This window comes from Orcinus orca, chromosome 12 (genome assembly GCF_937001465.1).
Source record: "Orcinus orca chromosome 12, mOrcOrc1.1, whole genome shotgun sequence".
Classification (NCBI taxonomy): Eukaryota; Metazoa; Chordata; class Mammalia; order Artiodactyla; family Delphinidae; genus Orcinus; species Orcinus orca.
Genome location: NC_064570.1, coordinates 43,355,281 through 43,376,717, shown reverse-complemented (window position 1 = coordinate 43,376,717; position 21,437 = coordinate 43,355,281). Strand labels below are relative to the sequence as shown.

The 21,437-nt window shown below is 40.2% G+C and overlaps 3 protein-coding genes across 8 annotated transcripts in view; 2 read left to right on the top strand and 1 right to left on the bottom strand.

Annotated features, from left to right (window-relative positions):
• NT5DC1 (5'-nucleotidase domain containing 1) overlaps positions 1-21,437 on the top strand; it is a 218,637-nt gene that overhangs the window by 153,154 nt on the left and 44,046 nt on the right. The gene's annotated exons all lie outside the window — the stretch shown is intronic.
• TSPYL1 (TSPY like 1) lies at positions 469-3,807 on the bottom strand. Its single transcript, XM_004264700.4, has one exon. It carries the CDS (start codon positions 3,695-3,697, stop codon positions 2,387-2,389), a length of 1,311 nt encoding a protein of 436 aa, XP_004264748.1. The 5' UTR covers positions 3,698-3,807; the 3' UTR covers positions 469-2,386.
• Positions 3,918-21,437, top strand: part of DSE (dermatan sulfate epimerase) — a 137,193-nt gene continuing 119,673 nt past the window's right edge. For all 6 annotated transcript variants that reach the window (XM_049695508.1, XM_049695506.1, XM_049695507.1 and 3 more), the window contains exons 1-2: positions 3,918-4,136; positions 4,885-5,206. The gene's annotated coding sequence lies outside the window, so the exon portion shown is untranslated. The remainder of the gene's footprint in view (positions 4,137-4,884; positions 5,207-21,437) is intronic.

Sequence of the window (21,437 nt, the reverse complement as noted above, 5' to 3'; positions counted from 1 at the left end):
TATCTATGACAGGCCTTAAAGGATTTGCCACAGAAGGTGGTGAGGTTTGAAGTAAACAAGTTTCTACAGTTGAGAAAGTATAAGGATAGAAGAGTGTATCACTCATGATAAGAACTCTATGAATGTTTGCTTACTAAATGCACAAATGAATAAAGAGAGCCTGAATGACCTGAGAATATCATTTATAGAGACAGAAATGGAAGCTTTAAGGAAGTGAAGGGGGGATAGTGTTACACAAGCTGTATGGAAAAGAATGCAATCATGAGTAAGAAGTTGAAATTGTTACCATTTTAAAGTAAAACAACAGAAACAACAAACCTCCCTACTGAAAGTACAGTAGTGTTCCTCATTTTCTTACTTTTGGGATAACGCCTATTGTATCCATTTAAGAACTTTCCATAACCTGCCATCACCTAGAACAATTTCTTCATGTGTGTTTATGTGCAGGGTGAGAAATAAGAAATCTAGCAGAGTAACATGCTTTTATTTTACCATCATGCATATAAGGAAAGACAAATGTATCAATGGTATACTTTCAATGAGACAGAGCAACCTCACAAGTATTTATGCTACTTAGGAAAAGAGACACATCAATTACTAAGTTGTTAACTGGGAAAGTATCAAGACAATCAAGCCACACATTTTTAGTATGTTATTTTTCCACGAAGACAACAATTTCCAAAGTCTTAATAATATGACAAGAACTAGTTATTCAAATTATATTTCTAAGGATACGGTTTTAACAGAAACAAGTTGAAATCCGCTATTCACTTAAGTCTCTATATCATACAGGAAAATAAGACTGTTCCAAATGTTCCCAACTGAAAGCAAAATAAAGCCTGTACAGCTCAATTTTCCCAGTAAGCAGAAATAACATAACAAGATTTACTAAATACTAATGAAATAAAAGACACAGTATTAATCCTCCTCATAAAGTCAGTCAAATGAAAACGAGAGAAAGCACTCAAAGTTGAGTTGCATTTCTTTAAAGATCTCTTCTCTAGACAACATATTTAACATTCCAACCCCCTTCAATTCTCCCATGTTTATCCTGAGAAAAATAACTTCTCTCATCACCACTGACAGAGAAAGAACCTTCCTTGAAGGCTCTCAGTCTTAATTTTAGGCCCAATTTTTACCTGGCTCATTTTTGCCTGTGGTCTTCTGTTTAGTTTCCCATACTTTGGGCACCCATCACAGTATCTTTAGTTCTTCCATCCATTAGGGCCTAGATATCGCTTTTCATTTAATCTAATAAATCTGTCTCCCTTTAAACCCTCTAGATGTTGCTAAAGTGGGTGGAGGATAGGGAAGAAAGCAGAGGGAAGTAAGAGCTCTGGTAGTCTATTACACAAGACAACCTGTCTCTGGAAATAATGGAGAGCCAAATTAAAACTAAAAGACCTGATTCTGCAGATGTTTATTAGCTATCACTTCTTTTAAGAGCCAGGAGAGAGACAATGGAGAAAGTGTACTGCCACCCTGGCACTTAATCACGCTCCCGATGAGAAAAGGAGGCACAAAGAGGTACCTAGGTTTTGGCTGAATTCACTAGTTGAGGCTGAGAAAGCCTGGTACTTTGAAAGGACACCAGCCTTAGACCATCCTGCCACAAGGACAAGTCTAACTTGTCACCTCAACCACTTGCCTGACAGTTAATAGGGTTCTGGATGAAGGGAGTGGAGGGAAGGGGGGTGGGGTGAGGAATAGAGGAGAGGTCTTTTGGGGAGAAGAATGAAAGGTCTTTTGTGTGCCAGCAGGAAACCTGGAGACTGTTTACCAGAAACCAGAGTGGGGCTGACAATGGTCTAGAAGATGTTCATCCAGTAGGTAGCAGCCAAGGGCACAGCCAGTAGCAGACAGCGACAGGCGGTGACCAGAGGCACAAGAAGAGCAATGGAGTCACATAAATCATACAGGCCAAGTGGTCCACTGCTGTTCTCCCTTGATATCATTAAAGGCCCGCAACTGTCCACAGGCCATATGCCTGTACTGCAGAGCAAAGTGGGCAGAATGGGCTCCTAGACAAATCTAGAATTCCCAGTATAAGAGGCAGACCAGAGGCCCTGGGAACAAACGGGGTCCAAGTAGTGCAGATAAAGGCAGTGCAATTTACATCATCACAAACTTGGCTTAGGAGTGGGGTGAATCATGGCCATGCAGCATGTGATATTAATGCACATGTGGAAGTGGTGGAGCGTGGTCATGACGGTCTCAATCTTGAGGCTGAGAGAACTGAATGTCCAAGGGAAAAAGGCTGCAGAAATGTCAGAAAAAGAAAGGGGGAAAAAAAAAAGTAGAAGGCATACCCATTTCTGTTGCCCAAGCACAGGTCCAGCAAGGGGCGGAAAGGGACTTTATGCAGGAACACTACCAAGGGCAAAGTTTAACCAGACTGGAACCCAAAGGGCCTGGGGATCTCCACTGGCTCCCTTATTGGGCGACGTCTGGCTCTATGGACTCCTTCACGCAGCAGGTAGTATTGCAGTGGATTTGGCCACAGGTCCTCTTTGATAATCTCAGCAATCCTGTCAGACTCTGGAAGGCTGTGGTCTGAAAACCAGGTGAAGAAATTGCAAACGACCTCTTGGTTCCTGCGAATGAAGGACTGGGGTTCACGGCCCCGGCGCCATATGATTGGAGTGGAAAGAGACACCACTCGGCCAGAGGCTCTGACCTCATATTCCTTGACAATCAGCTTGTTTCGGAAATAGGGGTTTCTTCGAAAGAAGAACTTGAACTTGCAGCCTGTTCGAGGGTGCCTGAGCTCCTTCACCTCCAAATTGGTTATGTATCTTAACATCTCTGCATCTTGGCCCCTAATCATGGGGGACAACTGGGGGTGGTTCCGAAAGGCAGTGACCCAGAAGCCCGGGATATTCTGAATGATGTAGTTCCTCCGCTCCAGGTAGTGTCGACGCATCCGTCCGAACTTATGTTCTAGTTGCTGAAAGGCCCGGTCAGCCTGAGCATTCACAGTGTCCAGCTCCAGCTGGATGGCCTCCAGAGGGTTCATGCGGAGATCCATCCGCAGGGGCCGGTGCCCTGCCTCCTCCACCACTCTATTCTCCACCATTTCTATTTCTTCACCTACTGGTTTCTCCTCCATCTCCATCTCCTGCTCCACTCCCTCCCCCTCCTTCACTCCTTCCTTCTCCGCCACCTCCTCATCCACTGCGACTGAGAAGAGGGGGCCCTCTTCAGTCTTCACTTCCTCAGCCTTCGCCTCCGCCATCAGCTCAGATCCGAACCTCTCCGCGCCACAGGTTTCTAGGGCCTTCTCCCCACCCGGGCCCCGCGGCTCTCCCCGCCGGCAGCCATTTCCCCGGCTGCCGTCCGTCGCCAGGGATACAAACGCCGTTTCCAGTCTCTCACTGGGAGGCGGGGCCTGCTCTTGCCCCGCTTCGGGCGCTACGTAACCGCCATCCCCACCGCCTCCGATCTGGGGCTTACCGTCACAGACCGGATCTGCGGGAGCAGCGCGGGGGGCGCCCCGCTCCTCTGGAAGCTGGGACGGTGCGGGCGCCACGGCTTCGAAGCTCCCCTCACCCGTTTCCGCCATCACCTGTGACGCCTCGGTTTCCTCACGGAGCTTCAGGCACCTGGGAGAATCCAGGTCTCCGGGGACACGGTCGGGGACGGTGAGACTGCGGGTTTCAGGGAGAGGCGTCCTCTCGACCCCATCCGGGCCGCTCATGTTGGCAGCAGCCAGACAAACGTCAGGCTACCGTCTGCTTTTCCCCGCAGAAGCCGCGCTCAGCGAAAACCCGCCGCTCTCACCGAAAACTCGCCGCTCTCTCCACCCACTCGCTAGTCTCGCGAGCCTCTCCGTGAGGGTGACGTCACGGCTGTAGATCTCACCCTGACGCGAGAATTGGCAAGTCCTGGCGTGGCTTACCTGGTACCCTGCGATCCGAGCGTGTTTTCTTAGTTTTATTCCTATGAATTTAATCGGGTGGACTGGTAGTTTGACTTACGTAAATAAATGTGGCTCGCACTCAGAGGCTGAAGCAGTGAGGACCTTCCCTGCGATGCATCTGGAGAGTACCTCCAGCTTGTAGGGATCCCAGTACTACACTGCCTGCTGTCGTCTGAAAACAAGTTTTTCTGGTGTTTGGTATTTTCTAGGCAGGAAGGTAAATCTACTCCCTGTTATTCCATAATGGCCAGGAGCAAACATCTTCTCTTTATTTTTAAACTAAGTTGAATAGCAAATTGTTTCCCTTTTCTCAAGTAGAAGTGAAATGAAAATTTTCTGGCCTCTGACATCACTGGGAGAAAAAGCTACTGAGCGACTTTTCACCACGAAACTGATGCATATTGTTCCTTGCTAGTCTTACCTTTATAATCTGCATCAAAGAGAAGCTTGTCCTGCGTAATGTCTGCAGGAATTAAGTCAGGATCGATTTGCTAAATCTTGCTCCATGGCCCCTCACTGCAGGAAATAGAAAAGCTATTTCCAGCCCCGTAAACTATTAACCTATTAACGAGTTTAGTTCTGCAAGGAGGTAGGAAAGGTTGGCTTTGGTGAAGTATCTATTCATGGTAATTAGCTCATAGAGCTAACTTTAAGAGGGATGTCAGTGTCTCTGGTTTAGTTGACTTGTGAGGAAAACTGGTGTTAGAGAGTTAGGAGGCCTCAGAGAAATACCGGTGGAGGGGCCACCCACTGCCATTTTTATGAAGAAAAGCCAGTTAAAATGGTAACCAAGATGGTCGTAAGTAGAAAAGAAACTGCATAATGCCAACTTTCAGTTAGTTGCCTCAAGGTGTAAAAGAGGCAAACGTTTTTTTTTCTATTTGCTTTGCCTTGTATAGTAGACTGAATAATGGCCCCCCCAAGATGTCCATGTCCTAACCTTCAGAACCTGTATGTTATCTTAGGTGGCAAGAGGGACTTTGCAGATTTGATTTGGTTAAGGAGCCGGAGATTGAAGGATTGTCCTGGATTATTCGGGTGGATGGATCCTGTGTAATTATGATGATAAGAAGGAGGCAGGAGTGTCAAGTGTGAGATGTGATGACCAGAGCAGAGGTGAGAAAGAGAAAGAAGAAAAAAACAGATTTGAAGATGGAGGAAGGAACGAAGATCCAAGGTATAAAGGTAACCTCTAGAAGCTGGAAAGGAAGGAAATAGATTTTCCCATAGAGCCTCCAAAGGAATGCAGCTGCGCCAGCACCTTGATTTCATCTAACCTCCAAAACTGTAAGATAATTAATTTGTGTAGTTTTAAGCTGTTAAGTTTGTCGTAATTTGTTACAACAGTATGAAATGAACACTCCTTGGGTTGAGGTTTGGTTGTGTCTATGTGTGGCTCAAGTTTTTCCTGGCAGCATCCCCTTCAACCTCACCATTGCTTCCCCTGAGGTCCTTCCCAACAGCTACGATGTATCATATCTTGAGTCTCTTTTTGGCTATCAAGTCCAGAAATATACTTAGGCAATATGTACACAGAAAGGCAAAGTTAAACCCAAAACCTACCATAAAATATGTTTGAGAAGACTGAACTCCAGGACAGGGTCATGGTTTTGTTTAGTACTGTTTACCTAGTGCCTGGTACACTGCCTTCCACAGTGTTGCATAGATTATTAGAATGTTAAACAAAGGAACAGATGCACAGAATACGGTTTCTTCTGCCTGCAGCTTGGTGCTTGCAGAAGTAAGGGGCACATGGGTTGTCACCCTGCTCTCCTCCCTGTCAGCCACCAGCAAACCGGAGGACTGCTCTACTGTCTTCAGTAACGAAATCCTAGTCAGAATGAATTTGGACATATGCATCAAAGCCTCAGAAAGCATAGAAAAACCACAGGGAAAACAGTTTTGTTTTACAAATAATGTATATTTGTGTGGTCACACTGTATGACAAACAAACACTGAAAGGACTGACATATTTGGGTGAGCTACATAGCAAAGCCTCAAACCACCAGCACTGTATTTCCAATTCTTCTCTCATTTCTGAACAAGCCAAGGTAATGATTCCAAGCCTTACTTCATTTCTGTCTGCAAGAAATGGATATGAGCCTGTAATGCATGGCTGAAATTACTTTTGTATAGATAAGAATGAATAATGAAATTTTCCACAAGGCCCACTTCTTCCTCATTACTATGAAATCATCCTCTGTCTTGGAACTAGAATAATTTAATTTGGCCTAAAGTGGAAGCTTTTATTACTAACATGCCTTCTGTTTTTGAGCAGAAGACAGTATCAGGCTTTGACCAGTACTAGAAGATGTGGCTTTATTTGTCCAAGTCACCATTATGATGTCCAAAAGTATAATTAATTAGTACTCTAACTGATAATGTTAGGAAAGACTCCAGTGATAGGTGGTGCATGTAAATGTAATCAGGACTGTGGTGAGTGTAATTTCCCCCAAAAGTATTGAGACACTTTGGGGGAACCCTTCCTTCTCTTATTGTCAGTACATTTGAAAAAGGCCATGATATGGGCTATTTGGTTGAATGAATCAGGAATGAGGACAAACTTAAATTTCTTCTAATTTTAATTATCTGAAAATCACAGTAGAGAAGTGATTGTGATTATAACTCTTTATTATAGAAGATGGAGGGCCGAGGTTATGATCACTTTGGAGTAAGTGCTCACTTTTGAATAAGACAAGGGGCAGCTAGAAGCAAGGATTTAGAAGGAAAAGCAGATATGTGTGTTCTATGCCATTTCTTTTTTTAAAGAAAGCGTCTGCTTGTCAGAAGGAACTGTCTAGGATTTCAACCTGCACCAAGTCTCACATGCTAAAGGAGTTACTTTGCCATGCAGGGAAAAGAAATGTGGTTGCTATTTGCCACAGAAGATTGTACTTATTGTAGTAGGGCTATTCCTTGTGAGTTCTTCCTTTTTTAACCTAAAACCTTAAAAGGGATATGTGTCTCTTTTATATGAGGCAGGTTATCCTGCTCTCTGAAACACACTCTATTTGGGCAGATACTACCCATTCTGTAAGACCTCACCACAAACCTTTCTTGCTTTAGATCGTGCTAGGCATTTTACATGCATTAAATTATCAAACATTATAGAAGAGGAAACAATAATGCTGAGAGGTTAACTGCCTTAACCAAGGTCATACGCTACATTTTGCCTCCCTGTCCCTAACTCTACCCCTAAGGTAGAGTTCCTTTACCACTCTACCACTCCTCTTCTGAACTTCTGCAACTCTTATGAGCTGTGCCATGCAATTTAGATGTAATTATACTCTTCCTCTTAGTGACCCTGGTTGTTTCATACATGTCAGTCTCATCATCTCAGCATCCCAGCATCATCCCATGAGATAGGAGCCCAGTTGCTTCTTCCTTTGTATTTACTCAACATAGCATGGAGCTGAGATTTTGGTAGATTCTTAAGGATATTTGTTGATTTGAATAAATTAAAACCTTGATGATCTTACAAAAACTAACAGTGTGTCTGTACTGCTTTACATTTTACTTGATGAGGGAATATATTTTGGTTATGTTTCATATATTACCTTCTTGCACTTTGGAATCTAAGATGTATTTGTACACTACAGAGCAGTTGTGGGGCAGTTGGCAATAAACCCCACTACCCCAAGGAATCTAATATATTCTAATATGGTTCTGTGAGGAAACGTTCACACAACTATGAAATTATTCTCCGTATTTCAAGGAATCATTGATTCTTCAGGAAAGATTTCTCGGATGGTAATGATTTTAGCAGAAGTTCAGACATCTTTGTTTTGCAGAATGATATATTTTATGCTTGTAATTAATGAAGCTTTCACATATTTACTGCTTCTGAGGTACCAGTCACTGTTGTAAACACCATCCCATTGTATCATTTAGTTCTCATAAGAACCCTGTTGAGGTAATGCTGTTATGAACTTCATTTTACCCACTAGGGAAATGAGGCAGAGACTGTCACTCAAAATTACCTACAAAATGATAGACCCATGATTTAAATCCGGATAGTTTGACTCAAGAGATCATGCTCTCTGAACAAAATGAGAAGTCACTTCTTAAAATAAGAGCATAAACTGTCCTCTCTTAGTGTTAAATTAATATGCAATTTTATGCCTCCTCCCCCATTTCCTTATCCACAAGCATATTAATATTTGTTAGGTAAGTGCCCAAGAATTTGATTTCTGTTTAGAGGAAAACCAGTTATTCGTGATACCTAAATTCAGTATTTTCTAAACCCTATCAGACCCAATGTCACCCTTTTATAACAGATATTTTCTAATAGTCATTACTTTCTTGAAATTCATGGATAATGTAATCCACCTACACATATAAATACAAAAACATCAATATAATGACGACCTGATATAAAAGAGAAATAAAAGTAATTTATAATAGTATCTGTTTCAACGTGTAAAGGCATTAACATGCCTAAGCTATAAGAAATGACAAAGTAGTTAGAAAGTTACACCTGTTGCTCTAATCACCATGGATGGAGACTGATACAGGTAGGTTTTCCTGGTGGCTCAGATATCATCAGTAGCATTATTTTTGGTGATGAGATTTTCTGAAATGGTGACTAAATCTTGGTTAAGTTCTGGAAAAGTTCCCCTCGCTTGCCCAGCTCTGTAGTTCTTCCATTGTAAGAAATACGTTTTCACGTCTCTGAAAGCAGGGTGTGTTTTATAAGCACTGTCAGCCAGGTGTCAGTAATGATCATTGTTACTGTCATTGCCTGAACATATGCAAACCGGGTTACTGTTACCGATTTCATTTCCAGACAGACTCTTTGAAGACCATGTGAAGAATGGTTATAACCGCTAGTTGTTACTATGTCCTAATGCCCCATCTCCTTCTCAAGCCCCTCAGCTCTTACCCATAGCAGGATACAAGTCAAGTGTCATTTCTTCCATGAAGCTTTCACTGACTACTTTAATCCACATGGATGTCTTTCTCCTCTGAAAACTTTCCATCAATATCTTTGGAAGGCTCAAAAAGTGCCAAAATCAAAACATACGAAATTGGTGTCAGTGGCTTTGAAGAAAACCTGGACACGAGTTGAGCACTGTTTTAAGAAATACAGCATCATCAAAATACTCGATAGCAAGAGAATAATTTTGTTTTGAAAAACATGGATGTTGACAACTCTGAGTCAAAAATTTTCTGAATATAAAGAAGTTTTAGAAATACCTTCATTTATTTTGCTTTTTTTTTCTTTTATATGTGTCCAGGTGTGTTTGACTTGTGTCTAAATATGTCTAAAGGAGCCCTTTAAATAGAGATAAAATTATGTATAAGAATGCATTGTGTCATAGTTTATTGGCAATGTTTTTCTTCCCTTTTCTCTGTCTTCCTCTCATTCTTGGTGATATTTAAGTAATATTATGTTTTACAACTGACAGTGTTTTGTCAGATGAAATGCCATAGTTTCCTTCCTGGAAAATTCATTGTATAGTAAAACAGTGCAAACATATTTTGTTTTTATATGTAAAATTATGTTAAATTCCAGGCTCAGATAGATAAATATAAATGGGTTTCCCTCCCAGAAATAGACCAGTGTCTTGTTGATGAGGACTTCCTGCGTGATATCTAGCATCCCTGGCCCACCTAATGAAAGCCAATAACAACCTCCATTCTTTGTAATATCTAAAACTCACCTCCACAAATTTCCAAGAGACCCCTTAGGAAGGTATCGCTTCTACAGAGATTTTCTCCTTTGAATACTTGGGGGTACGGTATTCCCATCGCTTTTCACTAGAGGGAGCAACTCGTCTCTAAGAAAGTGGTATATCTAGTCTATGATGGAAGAACTTTGTAATGGTCTCTCACTATAAATGAAATACTCTTGTAATTGAGATTGAATCATAATCTTTTATTCCCTCTAAGCTGTAATTGTTACAAGTTAGTTTTCTCACACAGGCTTAGGTTTGTTATAATGGCTTCCCATAATCAAATCAGGCCAAAGTATCTCATATGACCCTGCCTACTCTGACAAGGCCCCTACCCTGTATTACAGAAGTCATGGACCCAGTTTCAAGTTCCAGCTCTGCCACTAACTGGCTGTTTGACCTGGACAAGTAACTTCATCTTTCTGAGTCACAGCCTCCTCATAGATAAAATAGAGATTATAATACATGCTTTAGAGGCCTATTAAAAAGATGAAATAAGATACTGTAAAATATTTATCATTATAAGCTTTCAATGAATAGAAGCTGGTACTATTATTTGTATTGTTTTTATGCTAAAACTTACATACATTAAACTATTGTCCATGGTATAATAACTGGGTACTAAATTCCATTATAAAACAGATAAGTGTTTAGGAGTTCAGAGGAGAAAGACATCCATGTGGATTAAAGTAGTCAGTGAAAGCTTCATGGAAGAAACGACACTTGACTTGTATCCTGCTATGGGTAAGAGCTGAGGGGCTTGAGAAGGAGATGGGGCATTAGGACATAGTAAGCATACTTGTCCACTACTCCAGTTATTTCAACATACATTCTAGACCTGCACTGTCCAATATAATGGTCAGTAGCCACATGTAGCTATTTAAATTTAAATTAATTAAAATTAAAAATTCATTTAATCAGTCACACCACATTTCAGGTTCTCAGTAGCAACATCTGGCTAGTGGCTACTGTATTGGACAGTGTGTAACATTTCATTGTGGCAGAAAGTTATATTGGACAATGCTGTACTAGACATACAGCGCCGTCAGGTGGTAGAAAAAAGGCTTGCTAGAATTAAAATGCCATACCACAGAGAGAGGCTTATGCTTCATAAAGTTCTTAGAAAAAAAATATTTATTAAAATTCATGCTTTCAGTTAACTTTTTTAGCAAAAATTGTGTGTGTTTATATTGGGAGTAAGTATTCTCACTGGAAGTACTTATGTACTGGCTCACTTAATATCAAAAAGATCATCCAAATATTATGCAACCCACATCCTTCACTATAAACCTTACAGATTTAAAATAATTTACCAAAGTGAGCCATTACCCTTCAGAGAAAGGACTGAAGCTAAATGAATCAAATTCAGAAAGAGTTAGTTGAAAAATTTGTGTAATTACATTAGTCATTTAAATAACCCATAAAATGTGTTCTTGGTGAATGAACTCCTACTGTATTTTTAGTAAGATGAAAAAAATTTTAATAAAATGAAAAAAATAATTAATGGAAATAGTTATGTAGATTTTAAAATTTTTACTATGAATCTTAGGGATTTGTTTGGTACAATACCGAAAATTGACAGTAAAGCCCATTGAATAAACATGATTTTTATATTTGAAAGCATCTCAAACTCCTAAGGTTAAGAAATTTCATACAAGGGAAAATATTTCTTTGCCTTTTCTAGATAAACTCTTTAAACATTGTTCCCATGAATTTGTGCTGTGGCTGTTAATTAAAACTCCAGAGCTCATATATAAGTTACAAAAATATCAGTAATTTTTTAGAGTACAGTCCCACGGTCAAAGAACCTTATTGGAACAACCAGACTGTCATGATGAAAAACAGCCCTCTTGTTTTAAAGCAAGTTTCATCAAGGTCATTTGTACTTTGCACATAAAAATTAATTCAATATGAAAAGTTCGTATTATAGTGTCTAACTTGATACTTTGGTTTTCTTTCATAACACTTCATCTGTTACCTGAGAACTCTGCCTTGTGAATTCTTTGGCTCTAAGACTATATTACAACTTCCTTGAGTTTGTAAGCAATCCATTCTGTGCACATCTGTCTTAAAAATGTGAATGGTTGATTTGGAAGGAGACCATCATTCATTCATTTGATCATTAATAGAAATTAGCTCATCTTCCTGTATGACATAGGTAGAATTCACCTTATTGGAAAGATCAGGAAATCTCAGAGACATCAAGTGACTTGCCTAAAGTTATATAGCTAGTAAGTAATATAGTGTGGATATAAACCCAGTTTGGCTGACTTCCAAGCTCTTTCCACTATGCCGTGTTGCTTTTCTGATTTTTTTAAATCTTTGACGGTAACCAGGGAACTCAAGGACTATTGGCTCTTTCCTGATAACTGCTTTTTCCGGGGTTTATATTTTCAGTGCCCACCACCCAGAGTATCATCCTACAGTGTTGCCTGCATTGATTGAATGATTACAGACTGAAATCCAGCTTTAACAACCATGGCAACCGTAATGTATTAATCTAAACAGAACATACGGCTTTTAGGAGACAAGTGCCCTCAGTGGAAGCATTTATTAAATGTGGGACAGATTTAAGAAACAGTACCGCCTGCTACTGCTCATATTTGTAACTTAACAGCATTTCCAGATTCTTAGACGTGGGGTTCAAAGAGTTCATTTGCAATAAATGAACTCAAGGGTAAAAAGAGCTCTGCCTGTAAATATTTCATTAGTTTTCACTGTACTATACTCAGGGGGAAATTTTGAAAGTAAAGGTTTGTTATCAGGAAATGCATGAAGTCCAGTTTGAAGATAATTCTAACTTACCCGAGAAAAGAGTGGTAATCTGCATCCTTCCCACTTAGCATTTCATCTGCCCATATATAGTCTCTAATTATTGGAAACATTTCCCTGATTGTAAAAACCGAACAGGATCATCTTAACTGCTTTCTTCTCTCCCAAAGAGAGAAAGTGTTCTGGGTTTATCCCCAGTGGAATTGCTGATGAAATGCTGATCCTAGAACTGTGTTACTAATACAAAAAAGTAAACAGAGCACCCAATCTAAATTTGCTAAATTTTCTAGTCACCATTCTGGTCTGCATTGTCTTTTGGAGCACAGTAGATTGGACGCATAGATTGGAGACCTGACCACTCTATTTGGTCTTTCTAAACTGTAAACTCAAAACATATTTGTTGGTGTTTACTATATGCAGGACACCGAACTGTGTGATAGGATTCAAAGATCTGAAGGACGTGAACTTTGTTCAGTAGGAATTTATGCCATTGTGGAGAAGATAGAGAAGTAGATAATTATAATACCAGATGATAAATGCAGCAAGAGTGGTGTGAGCCAAGGGCTGTGGATTCACAGAACACGAGGTTTATGTTCCTGTAATTGACAAGAGAGCTGTGTAAGAATTCACAGAGGAGACAGTTTTGAGATGAGTCCTAATAGAAAAATAGGATTATAACAAGAAGAGGGAGAGAGAGAATTTCAGGCTGAAGAAATACCCTGAGCAAAGACCTGGGACTCAAGTAGGAGCTCAGACAGCTTGGGGAATGGCTGAAAGAGAGGGCAATTAGTTGGGGGTGGGGGTGATGATTCAATAAAATGGAGTCTAATGACTAACAGTCTCTTATATACTTGTGTGTATAATATACATTATTATATGCATATAGTGTATATATGCATTTAAAAACCCTGTGAATATTAGAGGATATTGGAGGTCTTTAAACAGGGGACTAACATACATTATATCAGATAATAACTTAATTGCCAAGAAAACGGCTTGAAGCTTGTATGGTTAAAGGCCGGGAGATCAGTTGTGAAATGTTGAAATGATTCAGACAAGGATTAATGAATATATCTTTAGAAATGTGGTAGTAACAGAACAGATGACTTCAGAGAAATAATAAAAGAACTGATTAAAAAACTAGATATGAAGGTGGGCAAGGAGTTGAGGAAGATTGATTTGTTTTAGTTTGGACCACAGGGCTGGGTGGAAATGTAAGTTATGAAATATAGGCAGAGGGTCAGGTTTTGACGAGAGGAGAGAAATCATGAGTTCAGCTATAGACAAGGAGAATTTTGTTGTCAATCTGAGGTGGCCCTTTGGAGATACGGGAAGATAAATTCGGGCATTTGTAGGTCAGGAGAAGAGTGTGTTCTACAGGTAGATTGGGACCTCAGTGTATGGGTGATAGTTGAAACTGTCAGAGAGGATGAGAACACCAGAAAGACATGTAGAAGGAGAGGAAAGGAGAGCCAAGAATAGAACTCTGGAACACCAACATGAGAGAGACAGGTGAGGTGGAACAAGCAGAGAAAAATTGAGAAATAGCTATTAGAGGTAGGAGAAGAACCAGAAGAGAGTGTTGTCCCAGAAGGCAAGAGAGAAATGGACTTCAGGAAACCAGGGTTAAGAGGATGCAGCCATGTTGAGTGAGATGAAGACTGGGAAGAAAAGTTCCTGAACTGGGCAACCGTGTGGGCATGGGTGTCTTTAGGGAGGACAGTTTGAGAAGAGTGGAGGGGCAGGATGGTTACAGAGTTGAGGAGTGAATGAGAAATGAAGAAATATAGCTAGCATGCGAGGCGAGTTCTTTCATAATTGGCAGTTCAGAAAAGGAGAAAGACTATGTGATTGATTCAGGGAGATGTTGGGTTGAAGGAAGAAAGTTTCTAAGAAGTGGAATTAAAGGAAGTCCTAATCATATATCCTTACTAAAGTAGGGATAGACCAGATGTCTTAATCATTTAGGCTGCTATAACAAAGTACTATAGGCTAGGTGGCGTGTAAACAACAGAAATTTATTTCTTATAGTGCTAGGGGCTGAAAGTCTGAGATCAGGGCGCTAGCGTGGTTGAGCTTGGTGAGAGCCCTCTTCCCGTTTGCAGACTGCCGACTTCTCACTGTAGCCTCATATGATGGAAAGAAGGCAAGAGCTCTCTGGAGTCCCTTTTATAAGGGCACTAAGACCATTCATGAGAGCTCCACCTTCATGTCCTAATTACCTTCCAGAAGCCCCACCTCCTAACACCATCACTTTAGGGGTTAGGATTTAAACATATGAATTTTGGGGGACACAAACATTCAATCCATTGCATCAGCCCCCCTCCACACAAAAATGGAAACAAACTAAAAGGCAGTAGAAGAAAAGTTGGATAAATTATGGCATGTTCAAGTAATTGAATATTACATAACCTTTAAAGGAATAAAATGGATCCAAAGCAGTGACTTCGAAAAGTATCCATGTTAAATTAGAAAGATACAAAAAACATTGTAGATAAATATATCATAATTGTATTTTAATAAATAATATAAGTTGATACCCATATATCTATATAAACATGGAAAATATTTGGAAAGGATGTGTACCCAGCTGCCAACAGTAGTGGTCTCCAGGGAAATGGGGATGAGAAAAGGAAAAGTGTTCTTTAACTCCTTGCTTCCTGCAATTTTAAAGAGGGGTGGTGACATTAGAATAACATTTGCACTTTTAATTTAAAATATTTTTCAAACAACATTAAAGAAAACCCTCTCATAAAATGATGAAATAATTTAACTTTATATGATCAAATACAGAGTTTAGTATTCACTCAAAAGAAGAAAACACCATAAACTAACATATTTGCTATGATAATTTTTGGGATGGGTATTTAAAGGCTGAAGCAAAAACACTTGCTCAAAATGTGATACTGATTTCAAGGTAAATGGAGGATTTTTTTTTTTGATTAAATTTGGAAGATGAGGCCAATAATAGGTTAGAGAGTAATTTAAAACAACTGGAACTCAATCAGAAACTTAATTCGCTGAGATGAACCTCTGTATTTTGGAGTATTGGTTGCTTTAACCAATGAGCTAGAAGTGACCTTGGTGATTTATTTGGTAGTAATTTTTATTTGAAGTACTGTATATCTTTTAAAATATATCTATGTTAGTCAGTGTTCTCCAGAGAAACAGAAACATCAGGAGGTAGCTATAGACATGTTTATTTGGGGGAATTGGCTTACATGATTATGGAAGCTGAGAAGTCCCACAATCTGCCATCTGCAAGCTGGAGACCCAGGAAAGCCAGTTGCTTAATTCAGTCTGAGTCCAAAGGCCTGAGAACCAGGGGAGTGGATGGTGTAAATCCCAGTCCAAGGGCTGAAGAATATGAGATGTCCCAGCTCAAGCATGAGGCCCGGGAAGAAGAGTGAATTCCTTCTTCCTCTCCCTTTTGTTCTATTCAGGCTCTCCATGGATTGGATGAGGCCCACTCATATTAGGGAGGGCAATCTACTTCACTGAGTTCATCGATTCAGATATTAATCTCATTCAGAAATACCCTTCACAGAAACACCCAGAAATAATGTTTAGTCAAGCAGTGCAGTCAAAAGACACATAAAATTAACTGTCACAATATGCAAGTTAGTAATTAGTGAATAGTTAATAAGTATGTCTATTTTTTATAAAAAGTTATTTTATATGGAAGGCTTAGAAGTGAGATGCTGCAGTTAGCAAAAACACAGCTAGCTTCCAAGTTAAAAATTATTTATTAGAATTTCATTGCAGGTAACCGATTCCTTTTAAAATATAAAGGCTCCTGGGCTTCCCTGGTGGCGCAGTGGTTCAGAGTCCGACTGCCGATGCAGGGGACACGGGTTCGTGCCCCGGGCCGGGAAGATCCCACATGCCGCGGAGTGGCTAGGCCCGTGAGCCATGGCCTCTGAGCCTACGTGTCCGGAGCCTGTGTTCCGCAGAGGGAGAGGCCACAACAGTGAGAGGCCTGCGTACCGCAAAAAAAAAAAAATAATAAAATAAAATAAAATATAAAGGCTCCTGTATTTATACACTAGTTAAAGTAATGTAAATAACTAAACCAACCTTCTTAGATTGAACTTTGGGGTCTAAATGTATTAATAGAAGTGTTAAGGAATAGGAAAGCCCTAAATAGGGGACTTGAAAAGCTTTAGGGTACAAGAGTCCTTGAGGACTGAGAGTAGATGGAAGAAGTATTTGTAAATGGAGGTAAGATGTCAGTGAAAAGACCTGAGAGCTAATACCTTACTCATGGTGTTAGAGGTAGTTGAGCAAGTCAGAACCTCAGCCCAGAGTCTCTTCAGTGGTCGCTGGCCCCATCTTGAGGCCAGAGGGAGAATATAAGGAAAAGAGGAGACTGGAGCATAACAAGTCCCTCCCCTAATCTTCTCCCACCCCATCTGTATTAACAGCTACCAATGCAGAATAAAATAATATATGCAGAACGTACCCTCTCAGAACCTGGAAGTATGCTGAAATGAATTGAATACCAACTACTTATTGAGCACTTCCCAGTAAGTAAGTGTAGGTGTGGAGGCTTCCAGGATAAAGACACTGTTACTGCTCGAGAGATTATCCAATGGGATGGAGGACATTACACTGCAGTTTGAAAAGGTGAATGTTAGGCATGTTTTACCAAGTACAGTCTGAGTGCTGAGCACAGGGGAAAGACCTAGTGATTGCCTGGGGGGTTTGGAAAGAGTTTTATAGAAGAGGGGACACGAGCTGGGACTTGAAGGAAGAAGAAAGGTGTTAGAGGAGAGGATGGGAAATGGGCAAGTATAGACAAAGTTGAGTGGCATGGGCAGGGGGGAGAAGGGGGAGGGAAGAAGGCTGGAATGTGAGTTGTGCTGTATTTGGGGGGCTTTGAGGCTCACTGTGAAGTACTGTGTTCTGCCATCGGTGTCCTATTGAACTCTGACAGCATGCATTTATTTTTTCCTGTTTAAAATTTGCTGACTTTATCCCAAACATTTTTTAATTTCAGGGTCTTTATATAAGATGAGATGTGATTCAATGGCTAAATTAGCCAGTGTGTAGAAAGGGAAGGCAGGAAACTCCACATGGAAAATAAAATATAACTGCCTTAATTTAAATATTTAAGCAAGAAAAGCTTTTAGGTTTTCAGAAAACAATAATTTATCTCCTGGAAATTGGTATGTTTTTTGATACCATTAGTTTCAGTTATTTTTCAATGCATGACTAAACCCTGGAACAGAACAATTTTAACTCAAAGCTACAAATGGATTTACTTAAGGGGAATAAGAAAATTGGAAGCTGCATTTTATTTTCATTCTAAAAATAGCTAGAACATTATCATTAGAAACCTCTTTAGAAGTGGAATTCCATAAACTAGGACTCCACTGATGAAAAATTTTCCATAATCTCATCAGTTTTGCTTTTTCTTAGCAAACCATCTCTTCATGATTATTGTAAACCAATGATAAACAAGGTATATTAGAGTTATACTTACAATGTGTAAGACAGATAAACCCTTTCATTCAATCTCATCAATCTTGGAAACATTTTTTCAGTAAAGAAATATTTCTGAAATCTCTAGTATGTTCTAGGTACTGGGGATATAGCTTTGAATAAGGCAGGCCAAATCCCTGACTATTAGGAGTTTACTTTCTGGTGTGCAGAGAGAGACAATAAATATAAAAACTTATAAAAAGGTAATCGGGGTGACTGTTAAATGCTCTAAAGAAAGTCAGTTTCAAAAGTGATTAAGGCTGGGACTTCCCTGGTGGCGCAGTGGTTAAGAATCCGCCTGCCAATGCAAGGGATACAGCTTCGATCCCTGGTCCGGGAAGATCCCACATGCCGCGGAGCAACTAAGCCCATGCGCCACGACTTCTGAAGCCTGCGCACCTGGAGCCCATGCTCCGCAACAAGAGAAGCCCGCACACCACAAAGAAGAGTAACCCCTGCTCGCCGCAACTAGAGAAAGCCCACGCGCAGCAAAGAAGACCCAATGCAGCCAAAATAAAAAAAAAAGTGATTAGGGCTAAAGTAGTAAGAAGAGGCCTTTGTGTGGAGGTGATTTTTGAGTTAGAACTGAATGGTGAGAACGTGGGAAAAGCATTATTAACAGAAGGAACAAAAGAGCTAAGATTGAGACAAGTCTAATCAACAAAGAGTAGGTGTCTTGAGTAGTAAACTAACTTTACTGAGGAGGTGAAGTCAGAGAGGTGGGGTAGGCAGACCATGCAAGGCTTTGACGGCTGTAAGGAAGCTGGATTCTATTCTGTGATGAGAACCTCTGAGTTTTTGGTAGGGTAAGGATGACATAATTGGATTCATGCTTTGGAAAAATCATTTGGAGATGTTACCATTTTTACCTGGGGTTTTTCTTTGGTGTTATTAAGTCTTTTAGCTAATGCAGCAGCTACAGCAGCATGTATTTAAGTTACTTTAGAATGTGAATGAGTTGCTTCCTTTTTCCTAAATGAGTCAGAAGACATTATAAGCAGAGAAGACATAATTCATAAATATATAGATCTAGATAGATCTAGATTAGGTATAGGGATGGGGTAGAGATAAAGACAGAGATGAGACAGAGACAGAGAGATGAGGGAGGTTCCTCTCATTCAACTTGTACCGAATAAAATCTCCAAAATTTGAACAAAACCATTCACAACTCTTTTTTTTCTCACCTAAGAGGTCCAAGGTAATCCTTCAGTGGATATCTTTAATAGTTATTAATGTCGAAATAAGTTCCATAGTATACTGTGAATATTGAAGTTGAGAAAGTAAAATTAACATGGTCTAAAAGAAAGTTAGCACATTTTGCTGTTTTCTGAGATTGCTAGTGTTTTGGCAGTGGTTGGCTCTGGGCAGGCATAATGTGGAACATCACATGGAAATCGAGTTGTGGAATTTTAATAAACTGCTGGTCTGCTAATAATTTGCTTTTGTTCAAACTATTTATTTTTAATTTGGCAGTTATTCCTAAATCTTAGCCCAGAAAAAAAAGTGTAAATTTTTCTTAGGAAGATGTGTACAGTATTAAGAAAGTGTAGACATGCCTTCACATCTTTCAGAAAGACATTTTATTCAGACTAAACTACTGCAGAGGTTGCTGTAGTCCTTTGGGACCTCAAGTCACAATTAGAGAACAAGTGAAAGTAATAGAGTCATGTTTGAATAGCAAGTTTCAAGTAGTATATTTTAAGTGGCTGTTACTATTTTGGGAATACTGAATATTCCTTAATAGTACAGTACTCATTTCATGCCATATCTGAATATTATTTTCATACAAATGCAAAAATGAAAGCAAAAAGTCCAACTTCAAATGTGCAAGTTCCTTTAACTTCTGAATATATAATTTTTTCACTTTTTGATCAAATTCCATATGAGTGAAGAGCTGGGAATTTTTAGAATTCAGAGGGTCCAGGTACAACATTTGCAATTGCTTAATATGCTTCATTACATATATTTATCTTATCTTTCCCTTCCTGCTGAAGATCTACTTTGCAAGAATGTTTTCCTGACTATTCTGCCTCAGGCTATCAAGTCTAAAAAAATGAGGTTTTTGGCCTTCTACTAACTTGCTAGTGTCAAAGAACTATTGTCCTTCCCCCATTCCTCCCACCCTTTGAATTTAAGTCCAAAATAAATGAATGGTAACAAGTTTTCTTCACTGCTTTTTAGTGTAGAGTTCCAGTTCAGAAAAAGTTCTGTTCAAGAATGAATTCCAGCAGTGTTCCTATTGCCAACAGGCAGCATTAAAGTCTTGGAATATGGAAGTAAGCCAGAGTAAATCCTGCTCTATTTGAGTGAAGTAGTTTATATATGATAACATATGATTATGATTCTTAATGCAAACTTCATGGCCATCTTTTCTTGGGTTAAATGATGAGTGATTATGGGCAGCAAACTTAAAGGTGAAATCATCCCAAGTATGATTTTTATTCAGATACTGTGCAAATACAAAATATGGAGCAAGGTCCTAAGAGATAGAGCATTCTTTGGTTGTAGAATGGTAGTTGGATTACTCAAGCGGTCAGGCTGAAGGTTTTGGAGTGGCCGTAAGTGCCAGCATAAAGAGGGAGACAGCAGACAAACTGTTCTGGGGCAGGCTTCTCCCTTGGAGGTCAAAGGCCGTCCTGAGGACCCACCTGGAGAGGGAGTCTTGTTCCGCTTCTTCCCTGGAGATGGCCAGGCCTTCCTGAAATCCCTGGCCTTAGCCATGTGGAGCTAGACTGTGTAACTCACCGTTTCAGGAGCAGGGAGGTCAAGTCCTGCTCAGGGTCATGCTCATTCAATATGTTTCTGTGTTACCTCTTCTATTAAATGTCTATGTGTCCCAAGAGGGAAGAACTGTATTATTCTGTTCTTCATACATTCAACCTTGATTTTCCAATCTCTTCTCCACTTCACAACCAGAGAGACCTGATAAGTAGTAGCTGATTAGTTCACATCCTTAGTTAACCAACCCCCCTCCTCCACACCTGCCCAGTGGCTGATTATCTCTTAGGATAAAGACCTCACTGCTGGCCCTCTCTCTCTCCCTTCTAGCTACAGTGAAGGCTTTTTGCACGTTTAGGCAAAGTTCCTTCCTGCCTTGGGTCCTTTTTATGCAGTTTGCTTTGCCTGGAATTCCCTCTACCCCATCCTCTCTGCCTTCCTCACCCTTTTCACCCAGCTACCTCCTACTCACCCTCTCATCTCAACTCACAAGTCTTCCTCTTGTGAGGAAGGGAAGACTTCCTTGAGCCTCTACACCAAGTCGGGCCCTCCCCCTCCTTATACACCCTCACTGCACTCTGCATCCCCATTTGTAGCACTTAACAATTATAGTTAATTATTTATTTAATATGTTTCCCTTGGAAGATTGTAAATGCAATGATGACATCAAATATGTCTGTTAATTGCCAAACCTTAAGAACCTAGCACAGCATCTGGCACACTGTAGACATTCAATATATATTTCTTGAATGAATGAATAAACGATGAGCCAACAAATGACCAGCTGGATGGTCTGATTCTTTTTTGCACACTCCCTCCCAGCCCCACCATGTGAGGGACAGGACAGTAGGAGACAGGTGTACATGATG

Bases quoted from the DNA above. Each gene is read 5' to 3' on its own strand.
- TSPYL1 (XM_004264700.4), bottom strand. From the start codon at position 3,697: ATGAGCGGCCCGGATGGGGTCGAGAGGACGCCTCTCCCTGAAACCCGC.